Source organism: Typopeltis vanoorti, chromosome 11 (assembly GCF_054136105.1).
Source record: "Typopeltis vanoorti isolate ZY-2024b chromosome 11, IOZ_Tvanoo_1.0, whole genome shotgun sequence".
NCBI lineage: Eukaryota > Metazoa > Arthropoda > Arachnida > Uropygi > Thelyphonidae > Typopeltis > Typopeltis vanoorti.
The window spans coordinates 27124223-27148430 of NC_143559.1; the positions used below are offsets into that span (position 1 = coordinate 27124223).

At 35.1% G+C, this 24208-nt stretch overlaps 1 protein-coding gene across 2 annotated transcripts in view; it reads right to left on the reverse strand.

Annotated features, from left to right (window-relative positions):
* LOC150101396 (alpha-soluble NSF attachment protein-like) overlaps positions 1-24208 on the reverse strand; it is a 209880-nt gene that overhangs the window by 44263 nt on the left and 141409 nt on the right. For both annotated transcript variants that reach the window (XM_090400554.1, XM_090400553.1), the window contains exon 7: positions 4900-4984. In XM_090400554.1, coding sequence (XP_090256680.1) covers positions 4900-4984 — 85 coding nt within the window. The remainder of the gene's footprint in view (positions 1-4899; positions 4985-24208) is intronic.

Here is a 24208-nt window from a genome sequence, read left to right on the forward strand (position 1 = left end):
TAAATTCTTTACATACAGTAAAATCTACATCAGCAAAAATTATAAAAAAAATCCACACAATTAAATACATTAATCCTATGAATTTTCTTAAATTTTTGGTCAGCTCACTCAATTTTTTGCTATGACATACTGTAGAAGAATGTGAAGCTTCAGTCTAAATAAAAACATCCTAACCCACCCATGATTACTAATGTACTCTAGGTTTACATTTCATAGGGTGGGTGTCACATAAAAAAATTAAACAAAGATGTCCACTCCTTCCAACAATTGTTAATAGGCCCAATCACAATGCTTATTTTTACAGAAGAGAATCAAATAATTATTGTAAATTATAGTTGATTAAAAAAACTCTCTTATTTTAATCCTTCACCCAAGCATGTGGAAACAGAAGTATTTCAACACAACTAGGCTTGTATAGAGGCTGTTGACTTTCTGAGAAATTGCCTCAGTGTTTCATAATACATATTCTTTCAGATATGTATATCTGAAAGAATATACATATCTTTCAGTATATCTGAAATACTGAAAGATTTTCAGTATTTCAGATAATATAAATACTGAAAATATTTATATTTTCTATGTAATATACATATTGCATATGTATATTATGTAATATGTATATAATTACATAATATACATATGTATATTATATGTATATTAAAAATTTCTATGGATTATAACAATTCTTTCTCTCATGGTTGCATGGTGGTCTGCATCGATTGTGTAGAATTTATGGACACAAAAAAACACGTGTTAGAGCAATTATTTTACTTACATAAAAAAAAAATAACACTCAACATTTTGACCTCTATATCAAGGTCACCGTCATCATTATCAGGAATACATATATATGAACAAAACACAAGCTATGTAAGTAAGCTAAAGTATAACTGCTTTATTAAATGTTTACACTGATCTGACCTCTGGTGAATGAAAAAGAGAGGAAAAGTTAAAAAAAATAAATGAAATAAGTTCTGAAGAATAAAACAGCAATAAGAAAACAACAAACCTAGACGCCATGCCTAGAGGAGCAGCCCATCACAAACCAGTGAGGAGTAACCAACCACCAACGTGCATTGGCCATGTTATCAACATATCCAGTTGCAACCTCAATAATGGAGAACTCTCACTTCTGTAAAAAGGCTTGAACTACACCATCACACCAAGGTCAGTCAATAAATTAGACTGCATCCACCACATTGAAAGAGGTCTAAAATTTGCCCATGTCAGGCTGCTTAGAAGAGTAGCCAGCATACTGAGATCTATCGAGACTCATCCTCTGACTTAAATCTGATTTAAAAATAGACTTAAATATAGATGTATGGATCTGTATAATGTTCCATTTACCCCATATAATTGTAGTTTTGAGACGTGTTTCTCTGGGTGCCTTGTCATGTGTCTTTTTCCAGATCTACAAATCTTAAGTACAGATTCTTTTCATATTGCCATGATTTCTCAATTATTTATCCTAAAGAGAAAATCTGATCTTGACAGCCTCTATTTACAGGCTGTCAAGATGTTTACTGCAAAGTTTATTTCGAGTGACAGGTAAAAGAAGTTCAGTGATTTCAAATAGTTAGAACTGACAGATAAACTAATTGTTAAATAATTAATACATTAGTAAAGATTAATACATTAATAATTTCTTACTAGTAAGAAAGTACTAATACATTAATAATTAAATTATTTAATTATCAATGTATTAATATTTTCCTCCAGACAAACCCATAACTCTCTCTCTGGATGCTGGGTTGCAAGGGAGGATGCAAAGAATACAAAGTAGAACAGTTGAAGATATTAGTTATTACAGGAGTTGATTTGGACACCACAGCAGAATGAATCGGATACTGACATGGCTGCAGAAGGAATATGCAAAAGAGAGTGAGAGAGAGATTGCAATTGCTAACTTTCCTTATAATTCTTGATAATCTTTATATATTGAAGAGAATAAATTCCAGTTTTTTTCTCTTACTGTGTTCTTTCTCCATCTCCCAAAACAGCTAAATGCTTATTAACATTCTTTTCGCTCCTGCACATGCTCAGAAATACAGTAGAGCAACTTTTTGCTCCAGTCTACCAGAAAAATTTCTGGTTAAAGTTCTGTGCTAAAAATGATGATAAACTTCTTTTCATAGTGCAAGAAAGTTATTATTTTTAAATATCTAGAAACAAGCAGAATTAATAAGGGTTCTTCATTTCAATCTTTTATGCACTGCAATAAGTTCATTTAATCATTTTGTCAATGTGAATTACAACAACGGATTTGGCTTCTCTCCTAAGTGACAATATAACACATTTTTCCAACAATGTTTGTCTAGATAAAATCATTTCAAAATTTGGCAGCTCATACAAAATTGTAATTACACTAATGTCAAACTAAATAAATATGTTTTATATCTAAGCGAGCTGATAAACTTTAGCAGCCCAAGACAAAAATAACATCCCAAAATGTCTTGCTTGGTATGTTGCAAGTAATATACCTACTTTACGAATACTGCAACAATCAAGACACTATTGAAAGGAGTAGAATATGTACATTAATCATACCCAATGGGGAAAATAACCAACCTGAAGGTGATAACAAAAGGTGTTGGGATGAGTAGTATGTAAGTTCATCACATATAAAAAGGGGGAAGATAACAGAGCTGGAAGGTCACATCTTATGTAATTCATTAAAGTTAGAGAAAATATTTTCCTTTGCGTCTCTTAGTGCCAGTGTCAAGTCAATTTATTATTTCTTTAGTCTAACTTATTATAACATAGGTATCTCTACAGAGTTTAGACTCATTGTGGGAGATCCAAACAATCTGCAAAATATTTATCTCCTTAAACTCACTCACTCATTGACTGGCAAAACACTCACAACAGGCTCTGGCAATACATTCCATTTATTACCAACTCTCCAAGCATAAAATCTGGTCCTCACACTCTTGCTAACCTAACTCTTACTCAATTTCCAGGGATGAACCCACTTTGTTCTACCTCCTCTAGCCAAACGCTAAAATATTTCCTCCACATCAATCCTATAACATCTTTAATAACTTAAATGTTATTGTTCCCCTCTTTTCTGCATCGTAATCAACATGCAACCTACAAACCATCAGTCTACTGACATATGGAACATTCCACAGACCACTCACTATCTTGGTTATTCACCTCTGGATCTTCTCTGTAACTTCCCATCCCCAAGAAAGCCAGGTGACCAAACCTGAGCACAATGATTCAAATGAGGCCATATCAAGGTCTAATAAAGAGGAATGATAACTTATTTATTTTTGATTGTTAGTGGATTCTTCAATAACCATGAAATCATATGAGCTAACTTGGTCACCTTAGCCTTCTCCCCCCTCTCCCCAATCCTCTGCTTCAACCATTTCCATCAATGTGGGTACACGGCTTGTAATCTTTTCATCCCAAAACACATAACTTTACACTTTTTCACATTAATATGGAACCCATTATCTTTTGCCCAAGCTGTCAGTCTATTTAAATCATCCTGCAATTTAATATTACACTACCCAATTTCAGAAACACCCACAAACAAACTGAATATTTCTCTTCAAATCATTTCTTATATCATTGATGCACAAATTAAGTAGCACATTACTACTTGCCTGCTTTTTCCCGGATTCTCCTCCTCCTCCATATGAAACAAGTGTTTCAACACTTAACTAGAGGGGGCCAGAACAAGGGGTCATTCCCGGAAGTTGAATAAAGGCGTTGTTAGTAGGGGTGCGAGGACTAGATTTTTTGCTTGTGAATGAGCGGAATGGGTTGCCAGCGTCTTTGTCTGTTAACGGGTTCAAGGAGAGGTATGATAGATTGTGTGATAGTTTGTCTCCCCATGATGAGTCATCGGCCCACACAGAGGCACTCATGCAATAATAATAATATACTACTCTCTGGTATGCATCCATCAGACAACCTCATATCCTAATCACCAGTTTCATATCTATCCCTATTGGTTCCAGCTTGTGGTATTCTGTCAAATAAGGTTACAAAACTTTAGAATCATCACCATTCAGTCATCACTATTCTAAAAAGTTAGTATATTACCGAGGCATGACCTACCCCACAGAATACCCGCACACACACACACAAAGATTATCATATTTGTTATCTACCCACTCCTGAATTCTATATTTGACCAACTTTTCCAGTTCTTTAACCACAACTCCTAAGATACTGCATCGTCTATAATTTGCTACCACAGTCTTGATGCTTCCTTCCACTCCTCTGGACTTTTACCAGAGCTGAGAACAACCTAGTAAGACAATGCCAATTCATTTGCACATTTTTGTAATATAGAAGCTGCTAGCCTAGCTAATCCCACAGCTACATAAGTTATTGAGGTTCTACAATATCCTAAGTACTTCCAATTCATCAACTTCTATTCTCACATCAGTATCCTTTTATTAACAAAGATTATCATATTTGTTATCTACCCACTCCTGAATTCTATCTTTTCTGATTCTTTAATCACCACTCCTAAGATACTGAATTGTCTAGAATTTGCTACCACAGTCTTGGTGCCTCCTTTATGCAGTCAAACCATTTTGTCTCCTTCCACTCCTTTGGACTTTTACCAGAGCTGAGATACAAGTTAAACAACATAGTAAGACAATGCCAATTCCTTTGCACATTTTTGTAATATACAAGCTGCTAGCCCAGCTAATCCCACAGCCATATTTGAATTATTGAGGTTCTACAATATCCTAAGTACTTCCAATTCATCAACTTCTATTCTCACATCAGTATCCTCAAATTTGGATAACAGAACCTTGAAAAGTGGGCACTCAGTAATAATATGCTTTATTCCTAGCATAAGCATTTCTCAATGCAGCAAAAGATTTGTACAAAGTGGATTAAAAAAAAATATTTACATTTTATGAGACTTACTTGTTCATAGATAGAAATAGCTTTTTCATACTGTTCTAACTGGGCAGCATACTTTGCCACACTCAGCATACATTTGTTAGCAGAACTAAAAAAGAAAGAGAAAATGAAATACAAATGTAAAGTATTCTTAAAGATAAATAGAATTTAACACAGTGGAAAAACTTTTCATAACATGCACCTCATTAGTGCTATTTGAAATTAGAATAACTAGGTTTTACTGCTATTAATACAGTTTAGATTCTTTACATTTTTTTCTACCTGCTAGCAGCTTTATCAAGGTAAAATACATAAATACACTGAAAAATTAATCTATATACAAATGTTGTATACCAACTATTGATAATGGAACTATGAATAATTTCTGTTCACATATCACTATATATCATATCTATCTATCATTTGTTTCCTCCTTATGTTGCATACCAATTCTTGTTGGAATAGCTGAGACCCGAGGATATCATTAGGAATTTTGCTACTTTATGCAAAATTAAGCTTTGATTCTTGTTTATGGTTCCACACAAGTGAATAACCCCACTTAATCCTTTGAAATGAAATGCCAAGAAATCCTCTTTGAAAAAAAAAGGGAAAAAAAAAACATTAACTGGTTGGTTAATGTTGGATTTCTCCCCTCGACTCTCTCTATATGAGCAATATTCTGCTACAGTATACTCAATTTCATTACTTCAGCCAGTTCTGTCAATAAGCCATACAGTAATTTCAGAATATTCTATAAAGATTAACCTTCCCCTTTTCAAAAAACATTTTTGAAAAGGGGAAGGATCGTTTGGAGATTTCAGAATGATTTACAAGTTCTCATCTGGTTTGTAAGTAATTTCACATTGTTATTTTAAACCAAGAGGCAATTAAAGTGAAAATACAACCACATTATGATAGTGATAAAATTCTTGTTTTTAGCATATGTTTAAACTTTGTGAATTTTCTGTATATAAATGGTTTTTTTAGGATTAAGATTAACCATTAAAATGAATTGATTTTATTATATAATCATATCAAGTTCTTTTCTCTTTTTTGTTGTCGCTCAAAATGAATAATTGGAGATTTCAGAATGATTTACAAGTTCTCATCTGGTTTATAAGTAATTTCACATTGTTATTTTAAACCAAGAGGCAATTAAAGTGAAAATACAACCACGTTATGGTAGGGATAAAATTCTTGTTTTTAGCATATGTTCAAACTTTTAGGATTTTCTGTATATAAATGGTTTTTTTTAGGATTAAGATTAACCATTAAAATGAATTGATTTTATTATATAATCATATCAAGTTCTTTTCTCTTTTTTTGTTGTCGCTCAAAATGAATAATGCTAATTTTTTGCAGGGATAATGGAATAGAAGTTTTAAGTAAATATTTTTATAACTGATCAATATTTTTTAAGAACTGGGATGGAGGAAGAAACAAAGAGAGCAGCTGTATGAGTAAACTTCAGACAGAAGTATACAACTTCCTTGGTTTTTGTTAGTCATAGCATCTGAAATGATAATTGTTGTTGTTCTCAATACTGACAGCAAACTGATCATTTGGTGGTGTGTGTTGAGGAACAGAAGAAAATGATATAGCTTTTGTTCACTATATTTTGAAACAGTGAAAGTATCATCAACGTAGCTCCACCAAGAATGGACTAAAATACAGATGACTGTTCATTTTCTCCAAAAAATGTTTACAATGGGTGGAGATGATAAAAGTCCATTTAAAGCATATTGTTGGTTGTATGCTCTCTTCATTAGATTGTTCTTGTTGTTATTTGGGATTACGATCAAGGCAACTAAGGCTATGAGTCCAGTATCATGTCTGTTAAATGCACATGTTGTTCTGGCTGGTTTGCCTGTTGTGTGAGGCAAAAAACCCAAGTTTCCAGGACTTTACAAGATCGATGAAGACAATGTAAAATTGTCTTCATTCAAATATGTTCAGTGAAAAGATTTTCAGTGTGGCTAGCTTCTTTCACCAAAACATTGCCATATAAAGATATATCTAGACCACCTATGGCATCATTTCCCAAACTTTACATAGTTGTGTAACATTTTTCAGTATAACATGTGGTATACATACTACATATAACATATTAGGTGTATGCAGTTTGCTGAATTAAATAAGACTTGTAACTGTTTACTCTCACTATAGCAAACTTACAGGACCATAACAATAGTATGTTATAGAGGATTATTGTGCTTAGATTTGAAGGGGATAAATTAACCTTGAGGAGAGTGCAGAGGCTGATAACAAAAATGATATCAGGACATACAAATGTTAGTTATGAACTGAGGGCATATAAACTACAGAATTTGGTAGATAGAAAGCTAAATGGTGATGTGACTGAGATGTTTAGACTGCTGAGGGAAAGTTACAAGATTTTATCCCAACCATGAGAACAAGAGGAAGGAGCATGGACAAGGGGCCATCCCTGGAAGCAGTAAGCAAGAGGATGAGTAGTGGCTTTTTTGCATGGAGGATAGTTGGATTATGAAATGCATTGCCTGATAGAGTAGTGAGAGCATGAATAGTGAAGGAGTTTAAGGAGTGGTATCATAGACTTTATATTGTCTAAGATGGGCCCCTCTCATGATGTCTTGTGATTCCATGTAGTTTCAGAATAATAATAGTTTTGCTATAGTTGAATGGTGTTTACTATAGCGAACATCAACAATACAAACTAAAAGAAATTCACTTTCACTATTTAATCAATCATTCCATCTTATTTACTATGCATTTTTTTAATTTAAAAATTAATGTATTTCTTACTTAAAAATTTATATTTCTGTACTTCTCTTTAGTAAGAAAAACCAAAGATGAGAAGCTAGATTTACACTTATATGTAATTTCTTAATGCAAAAGGAATCTGCCTGCTTCCCAGTTACTTGTGAAAGTTCAATTAATGAATCCATTTCTGACATACTCCTTCAAACATTGCCCCCAAATGATGAATGACCATGCAGTCTTGACTTGGGAGACTGTAAAACATGAAGAATATTCTATCAAGAAAGGGTATTTGTAAAACTACAAGGCAGGTAATTATGACATGCTTAGGAAGCAGCTCAAATCTATACCATAGCATAAAACACTGCAGGGTAAGGATTTTAGTAGTGCATGGGATATAATTAAGGGTCATTTATAGGAAGCAGTATTAAATTGTATATCTAAGGTAAGGAGAGTTAATCAGATAGGATTTAGATGGATGAATAATATCATTAAGCATGAGCTGCAGAAGAAAAAAAATGCTGTAGAGGGTATATAAAGAGAAAGGTAACCAGCAAACACATGAACAGTACAAGGCTTAGGCAAGAAAGGCGACCAGCATGGCAAGGAAGGCAAAATTGGCTTATGAGAAGAATCTAGTCAAGCAGGCCAAAGGAAATCCCAGAGTTCTTTCATTATGTGGCAAATAAAAGGGAAAATTACTATGGAAGATTAATCTTAATGAATGTTGATTAGGTGACAGAAGCAAATAAAATAGTTGAGTTAATGAGTGACAACTTTGAAAAATATCATCATAATAAGGTTACTGCTTTAACCGTTTGTGATAAACACTAATGTGGGAAATAGAGGTGAATGAATTGGAGGCTCTCAGGATATTGCAGAATCTCAATGTAAATAGAGCTGTAGGATTAGATTAGATATCAGCTAGGGTTTTGCATGAATCTGCAAAGGAACTAGGAATGCCTTTGACTAGGCTGTTTAATTTAAGTCTCAGCTCTCATAGAGTTCCAAGGGAGTGGAAAGAGGACAAAATAGTTCCTTTGCATAAAGGAGGTTCTAAGACTGCATTAGCAAATTATAGACCAAAGAGTATCTCAGGCATGGTGGTAAAAGTACTAAAAAAATTGGTAATAAAGGGAATACAAGAATGGGTAGATAAAAATATGATACTGTATGAGGGTAAACATGGCTTGGTGAAGGGTCAGTCACACGTCAGTAATTTACTAACTTTCTATAAGAGAGTAATGGCTGAGTTGGATGGAGGAAATGGCTATGCGATGATTTTGCTGGATTTTTCATAGCCATTTGACAGAATACCACATGGAACTCTTATGTAAAATGGAACAAATGGGGATGAATATGATACCAATAAGAGAGAGGATGGCCACTGGAAAGATATCAAAAAGTGGAATACGAAAACAGGTGACTAGCGGTCTGCCACAAAGTTCAGTGCTGGGACCATTGCTGTTTAATTTGTACATAAATGATATACGAAATAAACTGAAAGGAAATATTCAGTTGTTTGCTGATGATGCCAAATTAGGTAGAGTAATAGTTAATCAAGGCAATGTGGAGAGCTTCCATGATGATTACTTAAATAGGCTGTCAGTATGGGCAAAAGATAATGGTGTCAGTTTAATGTCGAGGAATGTAAAGTTATGCATTTTGGAATAAAGAGATTACAAGCCATGTATCATACTGATGGCACTGTACTCAAGGAAATAAATGAATCTAGAGATTTAGGGGTGGTGGTGGTAGACAGAGAGTTAAAGTTTATAGGACATATTGCTAAGGTAGCCCATAAGATTACTTGGCTATTGAAGAATACATTAACAAGTAGATAAGGAAGTTGTTATTCCTCTTTATAAGGCCTTTATATGCCCATATCTGGATTACTGTGCTCAAGTCTGGTCCCCTGGGTTGTCTTAGGGCTGAGGAAGTGGTGGAGAGGATTCAGAGGTGAATGACAAAGATGGTGAGTGGCCTGTGGAATGTACTTATGAAGATAGATTGAAGGTGCGTGGATTGCAGAAGCTGATTGATAGGAGATAATAGAGGGGATATGATAGAAACATTTAAGTTACTTAAAGGGTTTCATAGGATAGATGTAGGAGAAATGTTTCAGCACTTGGCTAGAAGGACCAGAACAAGGGGGTCATCCCTGGAAGTTGAATAAAGGTGTGTTCAGTAGGGGTGTGAGGACTAGATGTTTTGCTTGGAGAGTGGTGAATAAGTGGAGTGGGTTGCCAGAGTTAGTTGTGAGTTCTTTGTCTGTTAATGGGTTTAAAGAGAGATATATTGTGTGAATAGATTGGGTCTCCCACGTTGAGTCTTCAGACTCCATGCAAGTGCTTGTATAATAATAATCTTATTAAGCATGCCTTTGCCAATTGTTACTATTTTAAGTTGAGTAACTGATAACATTTCTTTTGTTTCATTAATATTCTTTTCTTCCTTTGATAAAAATAGATTAGGTGTATCTATTAAATCACTTCTTTCAGAGTCAGAAATTTTTCTGGTGTAAACACTGTTTTATCTTGGATGATATTTCATTAGTTTGTCTTGTTACTGTTCATTGCAAAACGCTTGTTTCCACTGCAGCTAGAATACTGTTGTTTCTCTTGTGATGTAGTATATGTGTTCACTAAATCAGAAGTGATCACTAAATTACAGTCACTTCCAATTTAATCCAAAAAATAATCCTATAAAATATCATGGAAAGCTAAAAAAAATTTGGCACATGTGTACTTTACAAACATCAGGCTTGCCATTTAACCTCCCAAACGGCCAGGATGTCTATAGACGTCCAGCTAAATCTGGATATGATTCAGCCCACCTGTTTAAAGAACCGGGATAAGAAGTGCAATTCGACCGTCATGTCCATTAGAAGGTGTGATAAACCCTCACGCTGAAGAGAATGATTAACCGATTATCTACGTTCGCTCACACTCTCAGTTGCCTATAACAAGAAACGCACATCCTTGTTCTATGCTGGGTAACTGGATTTTAGTTATATAGGATAGACTAAAAATAGAGAAATTATTTATATTTTTGTTTTCTCTTTTTATTGTACAATACAATTTTAATGTCTGGACAAAATAAAGGTCTTGCATAATTTCTTCACTTAAACATTGCCTTACCTTGGAGAACCAATTTCATTTTTAATTTTTTTTGCGCTAATTTTTTTCTAATCGCTTACAGACAAAACATTTTTCTTTGTTCTCGAAGAAATTAATTCATGATAATTATTTGAAATATTCTTTTAAAAAAAGAAAAGAAAACCGGCTGCCGACATTCCAGATTATATGATTTCTATTTTTGTACAAAACCATCGAAATCAAATAATACTTCACAGATTTCTTTTATGACACGCTGGAGCAACTTTGCTTTATACAGAATAACATGAAATTCTTTAATCATATCACTACATTTTTTCTTTATATTATATATATAGTAATCTACTGTTCTTTGTATTTTCACTTTCTTGGTTTCCCTGTATAATTGGTCATTACAAAATGAAATTAACAGTTATTATTTAAATTTATATGTAGATATTTTCTGCATAATTCAGATATTTTATTCTCCAATTTTTAAAGTAAGCGATACATTTGCTTATTTTTATCATTCAAAATATGCATATCAAATGCATCAAATGTGAAATTTCATTTCCTTTCACAATAGAATTGAACTTTATTTCGCCTCTGATAGTTTAACCCCCCCCCCCCCGCCGTTGCATCACTATTACACGCCCTAAAACTGTTATGAAACATAGGTACAGTGTTTTTATTTAATTCATTATTTTTCTCTAGTAATTGTTCCACATAACTTTAATTTTTCAATACTGAAACTATGTGGTGATTATTATAAATTAGCAAATTATAAATCAGAAAATATACATATTATTTCCTGATTATTATAAATCAGGAAATTGTGTGATATTCGGTAACAGGCAAAATTAATATTTAAAATCACTGTCATCCTTCAAATGCAATATCAGAATAAAGAAAGTGGAAAACCAAACAAGAAATTTCTGCCTGTAAAATATTCAGATATTGCTTGAGGATCTTTAGTGTGCTGCACGTTCTATTGTTCTGTTTCTCAGTGGGCGGTTAGTAATCTCCGTTAGCTTAAAGCTGGGCAGAAAGGAATAATCAGTAAGTATACCCAAGACACAATTCATTTACGAGATGGCAAGCAGCAACAGCAGTAGCAGTGACACTCAGGGTAAGAAAAGAAAACTTCGTGGGATGCAGAATAGTTGGAGCCTTCGCATTTCGAGCAGCTCTTGTTCTACCGATGAGGAGAGAAATCTTTCTAGCTCTGAAGATAGTGATTTTGCTTGTACTTTAGATATGTCTTTGTGCAGAAAATGGGTGATCGCCATTGAACGTCCACCAGCTTGTCCATGGTTTCCCTTCATAGGTAAGCCAGGAATTACTGAAGACTTTGACTCCAGCAACATTTAAGCTCTTTCCGTCTATTTTTAGATGATGATATTCTTTCCTTCATAGTGGAACAGACTAACCTTTATGCTTGCCAACAACATCAGCAAGTTGAGTACAGTCCGCATTCTCGCAGTAAACTTTGGAGCCCAATAGATATCAACATGCTCCTTACATTTATAGCACTCTTGATTGTATAAGGTATCGTGAAAAAGCCCGCTCTCGAAATGTATTGGTCTACAGACTGGATTCTGAACACGGCAATGTTTCATGATGTTATGACTGAAAAACAATTCAGTCTCATCATGAAGTATTTGCATTTTCAGAATAACGAGGAATACGATCAGGCAACACATCTTTGCCCAGTCCTCAACAAAATTTATGACTTTCTGATGAAAATCCGTCAGAAAGGTAGTTCACTCTACATTCCTGAGAGAGACTTGAGTATCGATGAAAGCCTTATGCCATTCAAAGGTAGACTGAAATGTAAGCAGTATATTCCCAAAAAGAAAGCAAAGTATGGAGTAAAATTTTTTATGCTTTGCGAATCGGAAAGTGGATATCTTTGGGATTTCAAACCTTATACGGGAAAGCAAACTGTAATCGAGCATGATAAATATTTGGATCTCCCCTTGTCGATGCGTGCAGTAATGCAGTTACTAGACTCTTTACTGGGGAAAGGTTACTGCATTACAATGGATAATTACTACATGTGTCCTGAACTCGCTGATTTGCTTTTACAGCATCGTTATGGTACTGTAAATGCAAAAAGGCGAGACATGCCTCCAGATCTGGCTTCAGGAAAGCTATCGAAGGGGGAAATCCGAGCTTATCAGCAAGGGAAAGTCTTTGCACTACGTTGGAAAGACAAAAAAGATGTTTTTCTGCTGTCTTCCCTGCACAATCCATTAACGGAATCCGTGGAGAAGCATAGTTTGAAGAAAGAAAAACCCATTGCTGTGTGTGTGCCTACAACGACACTATGGGTGGAGTCAACAGGTGCGATCAGCAGCTATCATTCTACTCTGTAATGAGGAAACAGCAACAGCATAAAAAATATTACAAAAAAGTGTTTGGACATATATTGGATTTTGTTATTTGGAACAGTTTCCTCCTGCACAAGAAAAAATGCTTGTCTACCATAACATATCTAGAATACAGAATAGAAATTGCGAAAGCATTGCTGTATGCACATGCGCCTTCATCAGCAAGCAGAAAAACAGGCAATCCTGCCAGACATCTGAGGTTGAACGCTGCTAACTCCAACCATTATCCTGAAAATCTACCACCAACGGCTAATAAAAAAAAAAAAAACCTGCACGCAAATGTTATGTATGTAATAAAAAAAAATATCAGAAAGGAAACAAAAATCTGGTGCCCTGAGTGTAAAACTGCTTTGTGTGTTTACCCTTGCTTCAAGGTGTTCCACATTGTTCAAGAATTTTAAATTCTGAACAGTATGAAATAAAAAATGTTTATTTTCAGGGCCATCAAAACAGTCCTTTTCAGGACTACAAATACTGATAGAGGGATACCTGAATGTACTGTTTCCTTTTCATCTTGAATCACTACTAAAATATCATTGAATATAAATTTTTGATACCAAAAAGACTCACAACCGGAAACTGAGTAATGCAATTTAGCATTTTAACATTTTTTTTTTATTTTGTCTTTATGATCATTTCTAAAACTAAAATGTGATGATCCATATAATGCTATTTGGCTAGAAACGAAAGCAAAAGGACATTTATTTCAATAAATATTATTTAAAAATATAAATATTTGACATAATATTTTCAAAGCAAACATTTGAAAATGCTGAAATTCAAAAAAAATTGTTTCTATATTATAAGTAAAGTGAAAGAACAATCAGTGCAACTCTTCCGGTGCACTGATTTGTAGAATAAAATACACCAAATTTACTATCACTAAATAGATTCATTGCAAAGGCTGATTGATCGGTGGTTATTTCAGGATTGAATTTTTCGCATATATGAAATTCGTTTTTTCAATTTTTGGGAAGAGACACAATAAATCATTTTAGAGGCAAAAAAGGTCAAATAACTTAGGACAGTAAATGAAATTCTAAGCAACACAATAGATGTAAAGACAGGGGACACAAAGGTCACTCAGCAACAGTTAATCCACTAATGGCTATAGAATAGCCGTAACGAGGTTAACGGTGGAGGAAGGTAATGGCATGATAAAAGGCAGAATGCCGATGAAGTTTTGATCCATGAAAAAAGCTAGGGAGAGCTGACTATTTCATCCACACCAGCCAGTTGGGAGGTTAAAAAGGTTGCCCACTCAGGCTTAAGAGTATCAAGACTAACATTTTAAAAATATTTATATTCAAACTGTTTAGCCATAAAAGTTGAAAGTTAATATTTCCAAATATTTTATAAAATATTAACACAAATGACAAAACTTGTTTATAATTAACTACAGTGGGTGTCTGCTTGGTTTGATTAATTGAGACAAAAAAAAATGTCACAGTTAATAAATTTCATGATCTGTCAATAATGGAGATCAATTTTTTTTTCTTTTATTCCACAAAAATTATCTAAATTTTTGCTATTATGTTATTGATGGTGTTTTAATAAATCTGTACCAAAAAAAAAAAAAAAAAGTGTTTATAACCTTTCTTTGATTCTCGTAGACAGGCTTATGAATTTCTAAATAACTTAGGGAATTGAAACAACGTAGATCCGAATATAAATTAAATTATATTTTAATAGATATTCCCAATATTTCGGCAATGTCACATTGCCATTTTCTAAAGGAACTTACAAAAAGGCAGGTGCACATAGGCAAAAACAATACGGTAACTGAGAATGAAGATTTGAAGCTATCGTTCTCCTAGAAGTCCTGATGGTGCCCTCTGGAGGGCTAAGTAGGCGTTCTTGGCCGTTGGGCTGAAGGTCTGCTGATGTATGCCTCCCAAATTTGGGGCAGTCGCATACAAGCAAATTTGTTGAGGTTTGGAGAGTTTCTTAGGGCAGAGGCTGATTCCATAAATAATCTTTCGAATTTATATTTGCTCCGGTGTATTACTGTTGCTTTCTTCCACTGTATTCTGTGGCGAGTATCCAGAGCATGGTCTGCAAGACCAGAATGGCTATACTTGTAAAACCGGATGTAGTCCTTGTGTTCAGAAATTCTGATATTCGCTGTCCTGCCTGTTTGGCCAAAGTACGACAGTTTACAACTGCAAGGGACCTGGTAGGGGAAGTGGTTGGTCTTTGGTAGAGCGGATAAGGGATGCCAATTTTCTGTAAGGCCTGTAACGGGAGGTGAGGTCAGGTTTTTTTAGAATTTTGGTAATTTTTTCTGAGATGCCTCGGATGTAGGGAATGGTGATGGATTTAGAGTAATCTTTTTTGTGGAGGGGGGCTGTGGTTTGTAGGTTTTAATATTTTTTGGTGGGGGGGGGGTAGCCATTGGCTGAGAAAGTGTTGAGGATGTGATTTAGTTCAGTGTTAAGGGCTATGTCGTTAGAACAGATTAGTTTAGCCCTGTTGTATAGTGTTTTTACCACTCCATATTGTTGTGGGGGGGGGGATTGTTGGTGGATGTATCTGCCTGTATGGGTGGGTTTTCTGTAAACTGAGAAAACCAAAGTTCCATCAGGCTGGCAGGTGACTAGTGTGTCTAGGAAAGGGAGGCAGTTGTTTTCCTCTTTTTCCAGGGTGAACTTGATTCTGGCGTGTTGGTTGTTTAAGTGTGTAAGGAAGGAGAGGAGTGTTTCAGAGCCATGTGGCCAAATAGCAAACACATCATCAACGTAGCGAAGCCATATGGTTGGTTTTTGCGGGGCAGAGGCTAAGGCTTTCTCCTCAAAGGTCTCCATAAAGAAATTGGCCAAGGGTGGTGAGAGTGGTGAGCCCATGGCTGTCCCCTCTATTTGTTTGTAGAATTTTCCCTGCCAAACGAAATAGCCTGAGTTCATTGTGAACTGAAATAGGGCTGAGATATCGGGAGAAAATTTAGCTTGGATTAGCTCTAAAGTTTCCTTGAGTGGGACATTTGTGAATAAGGAGGTGACGTCGAAGCTGACCATTATGTCAGTATGTTGGAGTGTAAGGTTTTCTATGTGCTGGCTTTGAAGTGGGCTGAGTTTTTTATGTGTGATGGTGTGTTGCCAGTATAGTGTGTGAGCTCTTTGGCCAAATGTTTAGCTAATTTGTATGTGGGGGAATCAATGCCATCACTATGGGACGTAATGGCACATTTTCTTTATGTATTTTTGGGAGTCCGTAAATACGGGGGGGTATAGAGTTAAACGGTTTTAATCTGTTGGTAACTTCTACAGGCCAAGAAGTGACTTTCTTAAGGAGCCTGTGAAGTTTTCTAATTTGTGAGTTGGTGGGATTGTAATTGATAGGGAGGTAAGTAGCCCGATCTAATAGAAGAGCATTCAGCTTACCTTTGTAGTCCTTTTGGTTAAGTACTACAGTTGCATTTCCTTTATCCGCTTTGTGATAACTAATTCTTTATTATTTCTCAATTCTTGTAGGGCTTTAAATTCCTTGTTGGATATATTGGTTTTGGGTGGTTTTGCTATGGAAAGGACACAAGCTACATCCAGTCTTACACTGTTGGCAATTTGATGTGGAAGGTGGCAGATTCCTCTTTCAATCTGGATCATAATATCCTCAACTTGGTATTTTTCTGGGAGCAATGGCGAAGTTGTGGCCACGTGAAAGCACGTTGAGAGCTTCAGGCTTCAGGGTGACTGAAGAAAGGTTGATTACGGTGTTGGTAGCAACTTTTGGATTGACGGTAGAATTCTTTTTTAATTTATCGAATTTCTTCATCTGTCGGCCTCGTATCTTTTCAAACTCTTTGTCTGCAGCGGTACACGAGATGTCATGTAAAATTGACCACAGTTCTTGATTCAAAGTGCACGAAAGTTCATCTTCGAGGGTACGAATAGCTTCGTTAATTTCGGCTAAGCCTAACCGCGTGGCGGTGATTTGTTCGCGAAGTAACGCATATCTAGCGCGGTTGTATATACGGAGCGCTTTTTGCGACACAATCCCTTGCAGTTGTAAACTGTCGTACTTTGGCCAAACAGCGAATATCAGAATTTCTGAACACAAGGACTACATCCGGTTTTACAAGTATAGCCATTCTGGTCTTGCAGACCATGCTCTGGATACTCGCCACAGAATACGGTGGAAGAAAGCAACAATAATACACCGGAGCAAACATAAATTCGAAAGATTATTTATGGAATCAGCCTCTGCCCCAAGAAACTCTCCAAACCTCAACAAATTTGGTTGTATGCGACTGCCCCAAATTTGGGAGGCATACATCAGCAGACCTTCAGCCCAACGGCCAAGAACGCCTACTTAGCCCTCCAGAGGGCACCATCGGGACTTCTAGGAGAATGATAGCTTCAAATCTTCATTCTCAGTTACTGTATTGTTTTTGCCTGTGTGCACCTGCCTTTTTGTAAGTTCCTTTAGAAAATGGCAATGTGACATTGCCGAAATATCGGGAATATCTATTAAAATATAATTTAATTTATATTCAGATCTACGTTGTTTCAATTCCCTAAGTTATTTAGAAAAGAAAAAAAAAACTTTCTTTGAAGAAGATATGTTAAACAAATGTAAATTACAATAAAAAAAAAAAAGAAAAATTTACCTCAAAACTCCAAATAATTAACACTAAAACACAACATTAATTCAGGGAAAAGAAGGAGTAACTATAGTATTCAACACTAAACATGATTCTAATCATGAATGGCTGGCAATATCAAGTAGAGTGATGGGGCAAATATCAGAATGGGAAACTGGACAATGAGACTTATTTGTGCCTATGGTCACACAGAAGGTTCAACTAAGAAGGAAGTGGTGGAATTTTTTGAGGCTTGAGAAAAAGCAACTGACACAATGAAAAAGGAAAAGTTTGTCCTTGTTGGGGCTCTAAATAGCAGAGTAGGAAATGATTCTCAGACATACAAAAATATTTTGGGAACATTTGGAGAAAAGAGCAAAGCTAATAATAATGGCAAACAGCTGTCAGATTTTTGCTCAAAACATGGAGTGGTTATTACTAACACAATGTTCCAACATAAAAATGTGCATAAATTCACATGGAGAGAAGAGACAAGGAATAAGAAAGTCTCACTGACTATGTTATTGTTGATGGGAATGTTTTCTCGCTGGTGCAGAACACTAGAGTGTACTGAGGATTTGAAATTGGAAGATGATCATTTATTCTTCAGCAGGATAAAATTGAATTTCACATTGAAAAGAAGAACAGGTAAGAAAGTTTTAAAGCAAATAAAAGTTTAGCAGTTCTCAGGTGTTAATTGTAGACTAAATTACACAAACATTATTCAAGAAAAAATGAAAGGGTTTGAGAACAGGAACCAAACCCTTGGGGATTCAGTGAGAGGCATGTGGTGAGGTTGTCTACAAGGATAGAAAAATCAGAACTCCATGATGAACACAGAAAGTTAGAGATTGTAAAGGAAAAGAAGAATGTATATAGAAAGTTCCTAGTGAATAAGTTAGCTTGTGCTCTTAGAGAATACAGAGACAAATGTAAGAAAGCTAAACACTGTGTAAAACTAGCTAAACAAAAGTCATGGGAAGACTTTGGGAAAGAACATAGAAAAACCCTGAAATGTGGAAAGGCAGCAGGAGTAGATGATATTCAACAAAGTATGGAGGTATAAAGGTTTTGCAGTGACTGCACTGCAGAAGGCCTGGACAGGGGACGAAGTCCAGATGATTGGAGTAGATCTCTCACAGTACTCATATACAAAAAGGGAAATAAAACTGAATGTGAGAATAACAGAAGTATTTCCCTACTGAGTGTTCCTGGTAAGATTTTTGCGCAAGTATACTCGAGAAATGGTTGAGAAGGATTATAGAAGGGAAGCTTGGGAAAGAACAAGCTGGATTCAGGCCAAATAGAGGCTGTCAGGATCAGATCTTCACTTTAAGAAAAACAGTTGAGAAATCATGGGAATATAATAAAGATCTTGTAGACCTGCAAAATGCATATGACATGGTACCAAAAGAAAAGATATTCAAAGTGCTACAGTTATATGGTGTCAGTGGAGCATTATATTAAGCAATACTTAGCCTTTGTGTTGTAAGTCAGCAGTTAGAATTGAAGGAAGTACAGGAAGATGGTTTGATATTAAATCTGGTGTCAGACTAGGATGTACATTATCCCCTCTGTTATTTATTATCTATATGGATCACATTATGAAGGAAAGTGGTATTAAACCTGATATCAAAATTGGAGATGTTAATCTCAGCTCTTTACTTTATACAGATGATGTCATACTTTTAAATAAATCCACTACAAGTCTGCATTATTCCTGACTAAATTGAATAACTGTCGTAATAAAAATTTGGTATGAAAATAGCAATAACAAGACAAAGACAATGAAAATAGGCAGAAACATTGAAAATATCAACTGCATTGTGAATGGAGAACATACTGAACAAGTAAAACATTGCAGCTAATTGGTCACAATTTTTAGTGAAGATGGTAAATTAAATATGGAAATAGACAACAGAATCAACAAAGCTGGTATGGTAGGCAGTCAACTGAATAAATTTATATGGAATAAGAGAGAAATTAGCCAAATTATGGATATGAGAGCTGGGTCAGAATTAAAACACTTGACCAAAGACTAGAGACTGCAGAGATGAGAGTCCTGAGAAAGATTAGAGGGGTGAACAGATGGCATCAGTGGCAATATTATATTAAAAATGAGGATATTAGGAAAGAACTTAATATTGTTAGCATCCAGGAATGTGTTAGCAGAGCTAATCTCAGGTGGTATGGTCACTTAAACAGAATGGGTGAGGAAAGATTAGCAAAACAAGTGTTGTCTGCCAGGTTGGTAGGAAAATGACACAGAGAAAGACCAAGATATAGATGGATTGATACAGTAAAAATTGCGTTAGACGACAGAAATATAAGATCTGATAATGTTGGAGTCTTGACAGATAACATATTGATTTGGAGGAAAATTGGTCATAAGAAGTTAATTATTACTAACTATTATAATAACAAAATTAACTCACATAAATTATTCTTTATTTGTAGAATTTTCACCTGAGTATCATAGGCATCATAAGTACAAGGTTAATTAAACAATAACTGTTATATTCACGAAGCGCCACCTAAGTAGCTAAGGTTAAATTTTCTAAATTTATTTATTTATTTTTAATTATTAAATAATTATTTAATTATTATAATAAAATTTATATATATATATGTGTTAATATATATATAAATATTTTTATAAAGAATTGAATGACTAGAACAGAGATTTAAGTAAAAAGGTTTTAATATAAAATAACGACTAGTTTCGGCTTAACAACCTTCATCAGGTGAGATTATAAAAGAAAGAAAAAACACTAAAACACTGAAGCTTAAATAAACTATGAACATCATAGAGAGTCTCTATACATGATTGACACTAAATTGTTGCGGTTGTATTTAAAGCTGTTCTTTTGTTAGTTGTATTGTTGGGAAAGTGCATGCTAGTAGCATCTTGTGAACGCCAGTACATGATTACAGCTGAATGACAATCTGGGAGGTCGTAGCTCAAGTTATTGTTTAGATGAACAGGATTGAAGATGATTTCTCTAGATTCCACGATTTTTCTCTCTAGTTCATCATTGCAACGGAAGGTGTTAGTAGATTTTTCCCAGCAGACTTTGGTTTTCATCATTAGGATTAGCCGAGAAAAGGATACGACTAGATAATGCGCTGGCTCGCTGTCTCTTGTAAGTAATGTCCCTCATGTGTTCCTCCATACGCAATTTGACAGATTTGTCTGTCTGTCCAAAATAAGGAATATCACAATCACACAATATTTTATATACACCAGGGTATTTGAGTTGATGATGACAAGGTTTCGAGTGGCTTATTAAGAAACGGATCTTTGGAAGTGGAGTGAATAAGGTTCTGATATTGTATTTTCTTAGAACTTTTGCTAATTTATGTGAAATGGTACTTATGTAAGGAATAGATATATTGCCTTTGAATCTATTTGTTTCTTCTGAGTGATGTCTAGGAGGATTAAGAAGGAATTTTTCAATGATTCTCTTGGAATATCCATTAACTTCGAAAGAAGTTTTCAGATGGTTTATTTCTGTAAGAAGCTCATTTGGGTCATCCAGAAGAGAACGGGCTCTATGTCCCAAGGTGGAAATTATTCCAAGTTTATAAGCAGGGAAGTGATGGAACTGACTATGCAGATATCTGTTGGTATGTGTGAGCTTTCTATATATCGATATTTTGAGTTTACCAGAAGAGCGAGTCAGTTTGACATCAAGAAAAGGCAAGGAATTATCCGTTTCAAGCTCAGCAGTAAACTTAATACTTTGATGTCGGCTATTGAGATGTTCGAGGAAAACCATAAGGGAATCGTGTCCGTGGCTCCATATAACGAAGACATCATCTACATAGTGTTTCCAAACTTTAGGTGTTAAAATAAAGAAAGAGATAGCTTTGGTTTCAAAATCCTCTAAGTAAATATTTGCAAGTACAGTGGATAAAGGATTATCCATAGCCAGTCCATGATTTTGTTTGTATATATTATCTTGAAATTTGAAGTAACCGGACCTGATGCAATGTGTAAGTAAGGCTAACATTTTTTTGGATAACTTGTCCTTGAGTAATGTTAGGACTTCATCTGTTGGAACATTAGTGAACAAAGAAATTATGTCCAAGCTAGCCATGATGTCATCTTCATTAACTGTAATATCCTTGATGTATGTAACAAATTCTGTAGTGTTCTTGATAAAGGATGGTGACTTGCCTGAAAAACTTTTTAGGTATTTGGCAAGATATTTTGAAAGGTTGTATCGGAGAACTGATACCTTCAACAATTGGGTGTAACAGGGTGTTCTCTTTATGGATTTTAGGAACACCATATATGCGAGGAATTAACGGATGGAGAGAGCGTAGAGATAAGCAAACGTTTCAGGATAATTCAGTTTGTTGTTTTTAATAAGTTGTTTGTATGATTTTGAAGTTCACGAGTTGGATCTATCTCAAGTATTGAGTAGGTATCATTATGTAGTAATTCAAGCATTTTATTCTGGTAATCTTCAGAGTTGAGGATGACTGTTACATTGCCTTTATCTGCAGGAAGGATTATTATATCTCTGTTGTTTTTTAAACTTTTTCTCAGATGAAGTCCTAACATTACTCAAGGACAAGTTATCCAAAAAAATGTTAGCCTTGCTTACACATTGCATCAGGTCCTGTTACTTCAAATTTCAAGATAATATATACAAACAAAATCATGGACTGGAGCCATGGACATGATTCCCTTATGGTTTTCCTCGAACATCTCAATAGCCAATAATCAAAGTATTAAGTTTACTGCTGAGCTTGAAACAAATAATTCCTTGCCTTTTCTTGATGTCAAACTGACTTGCTCTTCTGGTAAACTCAAAATATCGATATATAGAAAGCTCACACGTACTAACAGATATCTGCATAGTCAGTCACATCACTTCCCTCCTCATAAACTTGGAACAATTTCCACCTTGGGACATAGAGCCCGTTCTCTTCTGGATGACCCAAATGAACTTCTTACAGAAATAAACTATCTGAAAACTTCTTTCGAAGTTAATGGATATTCCAAGAGAATCATTGAAAAATTCCTTCTTAATTCTCCTAGACATCACTCAGAAGAAACAAATAGATTCAAAAGGCAATATATCTATTCCTTACATAAGTACCATTTCACATAAATTAGCAAAAGTTCTAAGAAAATACAATATCAGAACGTTATTCACTCCACTTCCAAAGATCCGTTTCTTAATAAGCCACCCGAAACCTTGTCATCATCAACTCAAATACCCTGGTGTATATAAAATATTGTGTGATTGTGATATTCCTTATTTTGGACAGACAGACAAATCTGTTGAACTGCGTATGGAAGAACACATGAGGGATATTACTTACAAGAGACAGCGAGCTAGCGCATTATCTAGTCATATCCTTTTCTCGGCTAATCCTAATGATGAAAACTAAAGTCACAAAGTCTGCTGGGAAAAATCTACTAACATCTTCTGTTGCAATGATGAACTAGAGAGAAAAATCGTGGAATCTAGAGAAATCATCTTCAATCCTGTTCATCTAAATAATAACTTAAGCTACGACCTCTCAGATTGTCATTCAGCTGTAATCATGTACTGGCGTTCACGAGATGCTACTAGCATGCACTTTCCCAACAATACAACTAATGAAAGAACAGATTTAAATACAACTGCAACGATTTAGTGTCAATCATGTATAGAGACTCTCTATGATGTTCATAGTTTATTTAAGCTGCAGTGTTTTTTCTTTCTATAATCTCACCTGATGAAAGCTGTTAAGCCGAAACTAGCCGTGTTTTTATATTAAACCTTTTTACTTAAATCTCGGTTCTAGTCATTCAATTCTTTATAAAAATGTGTATGTTAACCAAGTTAATGATCATTCTTTCATATATAATTATATATATATATGTGTATACAATTATATGTTAGGAAAGATTTGCTGGTTTATAAAGTACTATCTCCCACAAGGGGGAAAGACATACACCATCGGATGTGTTTAGGTTAGGGGAGTGAAGTAATGTTTCACATCTTTCTTTGTATTGCCGTTCCATTAGGAACTGGCTTTTGTGAATGACTTTTGTCTTCTTCCACTTAACTCTATGTCTGGTGTTGATGGCATGTTCTGCAATTCCAGACTGTTCGGGTTCAAGGTACTGGATATACGACTGGTGTTCTTCTAACCGTACCTGAGATCTTCCTGTTTGTCCGAAATATGATAATCCACACGAGCAGGGAATCTGGTAGACACCTGGATAGCTGAGATGTGGGAGCTTGTCCTTTGGAGATATTAGGAATGTGGAGATTTTTCTGATGGGTCGTAAAGATAACACAGATATTTAGTGGTTTTAGCACCTTAGCTATGCGTTCACTAACCCCGTGTACATAGGGGATAGGTATACGTGTAGGTTCTTCTGTACTTGAAGAGGATGCTGGAGCACGACCACTTAAAACTCTTTTTATGAAGGACTTCTTATAGCCATTGGATATGAAGGAGAAATTAATATACTGTAATTCTTTTTGTAAAAGTTCTTCTGAAGAACAAAAGGAGTTGGC